Source organism: Buceros rhinoceros, unplaced genomic scaffold (assembly GCF_000710305.1).
Source record: "Buceros rhinoceros silvestris isolate BGI_N320 unplaced genomic scaffold, ASM71030v1 scaffold778, whole genome shotgun sequence".
NCBI lineage: Eukaryota > Metazoa > Chordata > Aves > Bucerotiformes > Bucerotidae > Buceros > Buceros rhinoceros.
Window position 1 is genome coordinate 87,312 of NW_010428379.1, and position 10,744 is coordinate 98,055.

Here is a 10,744-nt window from a genome sequence, read left to right on the forward strand (position 1 = left end):
GTTATCATTTTCCTACTGTTTGATTTGTGGTTACTCTGCTTCAGTAACTGTAAAGAAATTAGTTCCCGGCTAGACAGGAACTGGTAAAATGAAAGTAGTGTTGATAGAGGTGTTACTGACATGGACTTTTTTTTTCTGCTCTAAGTGATATTTGTCCTGTCTTGTCCCAGTGAGTTTTCTAAAGTAATTTCTTATTAATTGCTCCGTTTGCATTTTTTTTCTTTAACATGTAGAAGTAAACTCTTTTTCTAGAAGACTTTTTCAGCTGTTTCTTCTTTGCATTTACATATCTTTTTTTACATAGTCTGCTGTCAGCTTTTGCTGAATATAGAGCTGATCTGCTGTCTCTGTTCCGTGAAGCCGCTCTTTCGTTGTTAGATGTCAGTGCATTCATGCATGCACCTAGTGCGTAAAAGAAATAGATCGGAATTGAGAGCGCAGAGCTAAACACTGCTGAAGGCTGCTGAAAAGCAAAAGTAAATCCACGAATGAAATCTGTGTCAGAAATCTATACAGCTCCTCCAGTCGCATTCATGGTACACTGAGTTTGTCCTATAACATACCTATTATTTTTTCAAAACATGTGTTTTCTGGGCCAGATTTAAACTAAGAATAAATACAGGGTTTCCCACACAGGCACAGCAGAAAAGGCCCTTTGTTATCTTGCCTATAATTTCAAACAGTTCTTGCTCAGACAATACATAAGCCAAAGAGGGATGTATTTTTCCTCTTCTATGGAAATGTTGATTTTTGAATACTTTTTTACTTTTAAAGGAAATAAAAATACTCAGACACAAAGTTCACTGTAGTTGGGTGTACTAAACCATTTTTCTGAGAAAAAAAAATCAGTTCTCCACGTTATGTCTTGTTCTACTCTAATTAGTTACAATTTGATAAGAAAACCTGCTTTTCAACAAACAAACAAACAAACAAAAAATCCCTGTTGTTTCTTTTTAAAAAAATCCGCAAAAATACCATTTGGAGTATGATCACTTCAAAATTTTGTGTGAATTTTCTTGAGAAATGTGATGAAACTGATACTTCCTGCAGAAATTCTTGGCTGTTAATGAATCAACTTTTCTGTAAAGAAGATTTATAAAAAACTTCTGAAGACCTCTATCAGAAGGTCTCTAATGTTTGCAGCATTCAAGACTCAGAATAATAACTTTTCCTCATTACTAGGGAGTCATATTGACTTTGACTGAAGTAAAACCATTGATAGCATGTGTCTATTCCTTGGCTTGTTCAGTCCAGTTCAGTAGGGAAAATAAGTACATGACAGTTGCATTGTAAGCTGTTTTGGCATCTTAAGTTCGACATTTTACTCAATCCTGGGTGACTGCTAATGTGATAGCTGTTGCATGAGCATCACCAGGTGCTGAGAAATCTCACCTATGTGTCAGGTTTCTATTTAGCTTGAATTTTCCTCTATAAGCTGTGATCAAGCAAACTTAAACTGATTCTCTTAAAGGAAATTGTGATAGCAACTTAGTGGTTTCTGAGCATGAAAAGCTTTGCTAAACAAGAGGAAGAAGTCAGAAAAAAATGCAAAGAAAAGCAAAGCTGAAGAATTAAAAAGGTCCAGTCCGAAATAACCTCAGTTCATGCACCCTGCAGTCCCTGGGTGGGTGCCATAGGTAGCCAAAGCTCCCAGTGAGAGCAGCCTACACCTGGTAGACCCCAGCAAAGATATCTGGAGATCAGGACGCTGGTCTTTTGCATCTTGACGACTGGCTTTGTGGGAAGTCTTCCCAAAGCAGTACTGATGTGGCAGAGCACAGGAGTCATATACTCTACAGTGCACCCTTGTAGCGGTTGAGTCAGAGAAATTAGAGATGGAAAATGCACTTAGGTCACTTGGTCCATTCCTGAACAGTTTAAAGGTTGCTCCCTACAATGTGTTCTTCATTGCTTTGTCTAGTCAGCTTCCCCCTTTTCCCTGGGGGGACCATTCCACGTAGTAACAGACCTCGTTGTTAGGAAAATTTTCCTGATGTGCAGCCTAAATTTTCCTTGGCTCACATTCATCCCACTACTTTAGTTAAAACCTCCTAGTCAGCTCTTAACTTGTCTCTACCTCAGGCCCTTTTCTTCCATCAGAGGAAACAAATGAGTCTGATCGAGTAAAGCCCTGTGTGTTTAAAAAATATTAACATCCTTACCTCCTAAGAGTGATAATCAATATAGAATTAACATAAAATGTGCAAATTGCCTTATTTTATATGGAAGAAATGAATAAGCCCCTGAAAGCTTTTATCACGTCAGTTGGCATGGCTTAAAAAGTCCAACATCTACCACCATTTGCTAAAACACATGAAGTCAGGTCCCATCTGGAACAGATCAAATAGCTCTGGCTAGTCAATCAAAGCTCCAAGTCCCATGGAAATTTGCATCACCTCAAGGCCTGTGAGTTCCCCTTCCAATCAAGGGTAGGAAATAGAGCCATATACAACTTCACTGGTGACGTACAACATGGACCGTGGGACACCAGACTGGTGTCACCAACACTTTCACTACTTTGGAGGCCCTGGAAAAAATTGTGGGGTTTGGATTTCAGCTCACAGACAGGTTAACGTCAGAATTCAGTGTATTCTTCTAGCACAGCCACGTAAGTGTCTGATGGTTTGATTCTGCTGACAGGGAGAAGAAATGTCATTTTCCATTGACCCAAAATAAATACTGACAAAAAATTTTGAGGAAATGGGTAAAGTAGCAATGCAGAAGAAAAAATGCTTTGATTAATTCTTGAACTACTGGCGTGGTTATAATATCTTTAATAAAATAAATATTAAGAAATAGAAACAGTCCTTGGCATTTTTCAGACTTTTTTGGGGAGCTCTTATTTTGTTTTGTGATAAAAACAATCTGTTGCCATCACCATGAATCACCAAGTGCTTCAGCTGGCGCAAATCCTCATTTTTCTGTTCAAAATATGTTTTGAATGACAGTTATAAGCAGTAAAGCTCTTTATGAAGGATTTTCCAACAAGACCTGTCTCTGAATAAAATGAGATTTCAGCCAAAGTTCAAGATAAATGGGAAATCCAGACTGAGGAGTAGATGGGAACGATGTGGGTCAAATCAGACGTTGACATTATACAATGTACAGCAAGTGTCTGGGAACCACTTCCATAAGCAAAAGCAGTAGTGAGAAGTTATCGTTTCTGCCCAGCTTATTTTAGAGAGAGTCTGCAGCAAAACCCAGCAAGAGGTTGTGGTATGCTTTTCTGTCTTCAACTTCTACATTACTGAATTCCTCTTCGTTGAGCGGAAGATTTCGGTTTCGTGATATCTCTGGCTATTAATAATTTCTTGTGCTGTTACGGTGTTTAAAATCCCCTTCCATGCTAAACTTGGCATGATGGTGGAACAAAAACATAGTCCTTGCTCTGCAAATGTGCTGCTTAAGTGTGAAACAAATGGGGGCAGAGAGCAATCAGGATTGCAGAGGAGCAGATGGACAGTATCGCTCAGTGCAGTGGTCCTGGCACACCTAGGAGAAAGGACAGAGTCTCATCCATTCACGCCACCTGAAAACCTGGCCTAGAGTACGCCACCTTTATTTCCTTTAAGACCAGCACTAACAGCCTTGCGTCTTACAGCCTAACTCTTCAAGGCTAAGTCAAGAACAGAGCTTCAGTGTCTGTCAAGTGGAAAGAAAATTCCATGTGGGAGATCATAGAATCATAGAATGTTTTTGGGTTAGAAGGGGCCTTTAAAGGTCACCTAGTCCAACTGCCCTGCAATGAGCAGGGACATCTTCAACTAGATTTCCTATCCTTCCCATTTTTTCAAAGATTAATGTACTGTAAATGACTCTACTTTGGGGGGTGGGGTGGGGGGGGTTTGTGGGGCGGGAAAGAGAACTTCCACAGAGATCTTCCTCTCCCATGTGAGCAGGACACGAGAACTTACTCAACTTCTGAAATTATGAAACATATTCAGCAAAGTGCAGCCTTGACTTAATTTTTAGTTTGTTCATTAAAGCATTCATGACTAGAAGCAATGAAAACAAGCACAAAATATTGTGCCTTTTAACTCACACGTGGAGTTGTGTGACAGAAAAGTCTCCCAGTTCAGCCATGGGCTGGGAAAGCCCCTGTGCTCAGGCTTGTTCAGTTCCTGCACAATTTGGGAGCGGTGCTGTCTCAGAGTTTCTCTGGCACAGTGGTCTCCAAACCCAGCTGGGGCCCTACAGACTGTAGTTCTCTTGCATCCCATGGGCTATGTGAGCAGAGGGTTTCCCAGCCCACGGGATGGGTTATGAAGAATGTGGCTTTGGTTGCTGGCAGGGAGACTCAGAGTTACTCCTTCCCAAGCACAACCATGCATCAGCATGACCACTGTACCCTAGGACAGGGACGTCCATGGCCACAGGGTATCCTTGCCCACACTGGTGGCGTAGTAGCTTCTGCCCTGTGACATCCAAAGAGCATCTCTCACTTAGCTGGCAGCTGTGGACTCAGGATACTGCCTTGTGGTTATGGGTGCAACCAATATCCTGATGCAGGTGTCCTGGCTAATTGTTCACGGACTGAAATAAATTGAACAGAAACTCAAAGAACTCTGCAAAATACTATAGTGAAAGGTCTGGGAGGAAGCTGGAGGCACACAGGCCACCCGGCTTGGAGAGCAGAGATGGGAGTCCACAGGGGCACATGGCAGAGGGTACCTGCTTTATGCTTCCCAGACAGAGCTATGCTGAATAACCATCTTGTCTGTAGGAGGGAGCTCACCCTCAGGCTCTGCATGCTGCCAGCTTGCAGCTGTGCTAATGAGAAGGAATGCACTCTCTAGCAATGCTTCTTTATAAATTATTTTTACTGGGGGATTTAAGTGTCATTACAGTGAATGTGTGTACAAATATTGGAAGAAGAATGTGCACTAGAGAAAACAAAGCAAAAAATCACCAAACTTCCTATTCCTCCTGGGTAAAGCTGTGATTTTCCCCACCTTCTTGGGTTGCAGTCTACATCGTACAGCTTGTTGCCTCCTTAAATAATTCCTGCAGGAGTAGCAGACACTGAGTACATCACTCAAATCCCATGCAGTTCTTCAGCTTCCAGTTCGACATCCCAAGGAGTTAAATCTCTGGGAGAAGGAAATGACCTGTATGTCCTCTGGGTGCTCTGCTGGCAGTGGATAACTCCTGGTGTGCGGCTGGAGCTGGATATTTCGCAGGGGTTTCCAGTTTTGCTGTCAGTCCTATTCTTCTGAGGTCTCAGTTCCCCTCTTCCAGCTCCTCACACATCTATCAGGACTCAAATAATGTGATATATTTATGTTTCACCAGTTTGAAATGAACTGCACTTACCAAACACAGGATTCATCCCAATTACCTCCAGCCATCTAGAAGTCAATTATCTGGCTCAAACTAGTTGTCTACAGTCAGGGGAGAGGGATGGACACTGCCAGAAGTTGAATGCCTTCCCACTTATTTTAAATACCTTTCTTAGGCTGGGATGAATCACACGCTGAGAGCCCTTGCCTCCCATGGCTGAGGAGCAAGATACAAACCCAAGTTTTAGATAATTAAGGTGCAGTGACTTGAATCCCACCCTCAACATTTGTATGTAAAGCAGCTATGAGACATGAAATCAGTGTGTTTAGGATTTTGATTGTGAAGCCAGAAGGGGTTGTGACGATCACCCATACTAACTTTAAGAGTAACGACCTGGTTTGTACCCTTTAGATTTTGCTTATCCAGAGTGTTCCAGGTTTTTTTAGTAGAAAACCAAAGAAGCATCTGTTAATTATAAAATGAATATTGTCCTATAAATTGTTGCCATCTCAAATAATAAAGCTGTAGAAGAGGAGGATGAAGGAGAGACTGAAAATGTCCCAGACGAGAGAAGGCCAGCACGGGATTTTTAATAATTTAACAGCCTTTGGAGTGTGAGCCCATGAGGTTATTTCTACATAGGACTTTGAACACACACCAAGACATCATAACTTTCAGCCCCTCACTCTTTGAGCCGCATCAAAAGGAGTAATTTAGAGAGAAAAGTCTCTTGAACCCTTTGCCATGGCTTATAAAGCTCTGTCACACTGGAATAGTCTGGACATGACATTTCTGCAGGTGCCGGCAAGCTGTGGGGACCCCGTGCAGGGATGGTGCCAGCTGCACCAGGGTTTCTGTCCTTCTTCAGCTTCTTGGCTGCCGTCTTCTGATGTTTTAGGAGTCTTTTACTTGTAAACTGAACTCCAGCAGCTGGCTGGCAGAGTACCACGTGTGCAGCAGTGGCTCAGCAATGTGAGTAATGCTGCTAAGCAATCGGAAAGAGGCAGTGGGGCTGGCAGCTCCAAGCCAGATTTGGATGGTTGCAGATGAAAGCCAAGAAGAGCAAACAAAACCTGAGACAGAGGCAGCCTTCTTGCCATCAAAGCGGTGCAGTCAGAGCAGCCACTTGTTTCTGAAAGTGCTTAAGTGGTTCAATTAGGTTGAACAAGTAAAATAATTCTTAAGGAACGTGATTCTGTTGAGTGCATAGTGCAATAATGCACGTTACTGAATGAGATGCCCATGAGCAGGACATCTCTTTGCATAGCAGTGAAGCCCTTTTCTGCCATAGTGAGGCTGCCCCAGACATACCTGAGCTGGGTTTTAACCAGCTGGCTCAGGCGCTGCTAACAGAACTCAGCATGGGCTGCCCACAAACCCTGCATGTGAATTTGCAGAAGTGGACCTTGTGGCTGCAGCATTAGCAGAGTCTTGGCTGGGCTCAGGCTGGCTCAGGTTGGTCAGGACCGATGTGCTCGTTTCGGCAGGACCCTACCCACAGACAGCCTCTGTCTGTCTTTGGAGCCAGTTACTGCGCCCAGATGAGAGCCAGCAGCGGTTACCAAGTCAATCTGAAAGTTGCTAGTTCTGGCTACGGCCTCTGGTCCTGCTTTGTTGTCAGGATGCCTCAGGACCAGACAGCTCGGAGTCTAGACTGCAAGGGAGTTTTAGCATCTAATATCTTTGGCTGTGGGACCACAAAAATCTCATTCCTTTAGGAAGAAGCTCAGGAACAGCGCTTTTCCCTCCCTGCCAGCTGAATCACATCCGTGGCACCTTTGAGAAAGAAGAACACTGCCTTCACAGCTGAACATCTAATGCTGCACGCCACTTTCTCAGGCTTTTTCTGGATTTGCATGCCAGTTTGGGAAGCTGTTCCCAAGTCCTTTAGACACCTAAATGAAGACAGCTCTAACCTTGGTTGATAAAGCATCAGCAGCTGCACACTAAGATTTTCTGAAGTTTTCTGTACAGAGGACTATGGCTACATGTCTTGCACAGGTCCGGAAAATTCCACTGAGATTTTCATCAACATTAGGCCATGAAAGGTTGCAATTCGAAAACAACAGGATAAAACAAGTGAAACCACCAAGAGTGAGAAAACATGCTATTTATTTACTATGATGTTAAATTGAAAGAGGGAAGGATGGATAAAAATTAAAAATATTCCCTTTTTTTAACCATAGAGCTTCCCCTTTCTTTCCTGTCCTATATTTCATAATAACAGGAGGAAAAACTTTGCTTTACTTTTACTTTTTTAGTCTACAGGAAACTACTATAGCCAAAACAACAGCCAAAATGTTTTTAAGACACTCCTTTTATCTCCTTTTGTTGAAACACATAAAACTAAAAGGTAGTGTAGGCCATCTACAAAATGTCTTTCTTTTCACTTTTTTTGCTAAACACATCACAGGAGAAAAAAAATTCTGATCCAGCCAAGAAAAAAAAAAAAACAACATGATTGAACAGGACAGTTACTTCATCGTTCAGGCACAGACTCAAAAATATGGATAGGTTTATATATAAATATATATATAGTAACCAAAACCTCAAATTCAAACACACCTGAGCTTTGGGGAAGTTTGTGTATTCATTCAATCTTTGTGGCTTAGGCTCTTCTGTAACAGAAATATTTGCAAACAGACAAAATACTTCCTCTTTAATCTTATCTAGTGATCTGTCTGTTTGTCTGGGTTTTTCCTAGAGATGGCCTCAGATCCTGATATCTGAGGGCTGCATGGCTAGATTAAGGCGAGATCATACCCAGCTTCACAGAGGCCTTTATTTTCTCTTGTTTGCCATGAGCATTTCCTTCTTTTTAATTCACCAGGATGAAAAGCAGAGCAGCCACGTAGCCTGGCTCAGCCTCCACTGGCCCTGTGCTTGGCCCACCTTTGGGAAAATACCTTATTTTGACTACGGTTATTTGCTCTATGGGCAGACTGTGGCTGAGATGCACAAATTGTCTCTGCAAGAGCTGTGAGCCCTCTTTCCTGGGGCTCTTCCAGAGTACCAAGCACATCCCGACCTTCAGCTCCCAGCTCTGGTGCCTCTGTCAGGCCAGGCAGCATCCGAGGGTACCTCACCAGCTGCTCTTCAAGTCATACATCTCAGGGGGGCGAGTTCTGGATTCATGCCCAAGAACTCCTTTCCCATTCACAAAGCGGATTGTTTGAGGTTTCACACCTCCAGTGCCACCTTTAGGAAAGCTGCTGCAGCTTAGCAATAGGGAAAAGGTAGTGAAGTGTTGGGACCTATCTGCATGTCCCTGGCTAATTGCTGTAAACTAGCTTGGCCTATTTATGCCCTTGAAGAACCCCGGGCACCACTGGCAAGTAAAACAGATACTCTTTAGTAGCTAAGCACCTCCGGTTCACGCTCTCTCAGAGGACAAGAGGTAGCTGTTCAGACCAAGTACTCCTTTGACAGCTACCCTGCATTGTACTGTGAACAATTTATCACGTCCGTTACATGCGGCAGTAATTACAATTACCCCTGAGATTTAGTGCACTGGGAAGGGCTCCAACTTCAACAGAGCTGTGCCATACGGCGCGGATGGAGAGAAATATGAAAATTTTTCAGAGTTCAATTGTGTTCTTTCCTCTCTGTGTCCCCCCATGTTGCTCAGAGGGGTTTTGTCACCTCCTCAAGCAGGTAACTTCTCACCACTTCATTTCACATTCTCTGTGTGAGATCTCACTGATTTCTACCAGTGCTTGTGTGGTTAAAGGGTGAGAGGAGGGGAGTGCACACATCTGAAAGGAATGCAAGAAATATAAACAATTTTATTAACAAGACCACAAAAGTATTTTTTAATCTATGCAGCCATTTACAAGGAGCAAATAAACAAACAAATTGAAAAAAACAGTGGAGAGATGTGGTCCGTGTCAGAGAGCACAGTGAACCAGCACAGACAGTATGGGCAGGTTTGGGTAAGGTCCCTTTCCTCCACCCTACCTCCACTGTGGCTGTCCCCAGTCAACGCCAGCCCCTATGAGCAGAGTGAACCGGTGCAGAGCCTGGCACTAAGGAGGTGGGGTGCCACGCGCCTCCTGCTGCGGAGCCAGTGATGATGCCAGCTGCATCAGGGCTCGGGCAATAATGGAGAGATGGCTGTTCATTGTCCGCAGCTCTGCCAGGATGTCACTCACATTCGCTGATGACTCCTCAGAGCTCGGGGGCATGGCGTGGGTAGCGGGTGGTGAGGAAGCAGCCCCTGGAGCCCGGTCTCCCACAGGCGCTGCCTGGGGATTTCCATCATGGGAGGGGTGTGGGGGTGTGCTGCTGCAGCACTTCATGCCTTCTAGGGAGCCTGTTCTTATGGGTGGCTGGTCTTCCTCCTTCCCTTGAATGGTGGTGAGTGTTGCGGAAGCGAGGAAGGGCAGCCAGTTGATGAGGTGGGTGGCACTACCAGGTGGGACTACTGGCAAATAAAGTCCAGGGTGCAGGGAGGGATTGGAGGTGGGCGGTGTGGGAAGAGAAGAGAGCCCGGGGTGGACAGTGGAGGCAGAAGCTGATGTTGATGGTTCAATAGGAGGTGGTTTGGGATGTAAGGCTGCAACACAGGCAGGTAATGGTGGTGAAAATGATGCAGTACCAGTGTCAGAGGAAGAGGAGGGTGATGCTGGAGCTGCGAAAGGTCCAGGTTCTTCAGAGGTTGGTGGTGAAGTGGCAGCAGGTGGAGCATCAGGTGTGCAAGGGTCTGAGTCTGCAAGTAAGACACATCATGAGCCTTGATTCACATGTGTACTTACATACATGGACTATTGCATGCTGTCATTTTGGGGGACCAGACCTTTTTGATTCAAGGGGGAATTTCATCAGCTGGTAGTGATAATCTCTACAGGCCAATAGAACAGACATACTCAAGGACAAAAGCCTACTGTAGGTAAACATGCAATTTAACATTAGAAATCTAAAGTATCTTTCCACTCTCATTCTTCTTAAACCCTGCAGACCGACCTTACCATTTTTTTAGATGTCTCATAGGTATGCATTAGCTGGTGAATTACCTACTGTGTTTTCCTGGCCAGCTGTGGAATGGTGGTAATGTCCTAACTGACTCAGATCTCCTGTGGAGATGTGAGGGCTGGATGGCTGCTTATGGAGCCAAAATTAACTGCTGCTTCATAGAGGGTCCCAGTTTTCAGCATTCTGATTTGAATGGACAGGTCGACACCAGAAACAGTAGGAGCTAGTTGGTGGCTTAAACTCTTCGATGATTTATTTTTTTCTGTGAAAGCATGACACAGTTCACACAATTAAACTTGCATGTAGATCCCTGCCTGTAGGTATTCAGCCGTTTTAGCTATGAAAATCAACAAAGAAGACACAGCAAGAAGTTTTTAACACTGGGCGTCCTGGTTTGACACCTATGCCGTCTTGCAAGCAGTTCAGGGGACATCAATGTCATTAGGAACATGCTTGCTTGGACTGAGTCCAACTTACACGGGGTAGGATGATG

At 44.0% G+C, this 10,744-nt stretch overlaps 1 protein-coding gene across 1 annotated transcript; it reads right to left on the reverse strand.

Moving 5' to 3' along the window:
* Positions 1 to 9,305: 9,305 nt before the first annotated feature.
* LOC104498804 (proline-rich receptor-like protein kinase PERK2) lies at positions 9,306 to 9,988 on the reverse strand (the record flags this gene model as incomplete). The annotated part of the gene is made up of 1 exon (XM_010142227.1): positions 9,306 to 9,988. A coding segment is annotated over one exon (683 nt), but the record flags the coding sequence as incomplete, so codon positions are not given.
* Between the last annotated feature and the right edge of the window lie 756 nt (positions 9,989 to 10,744).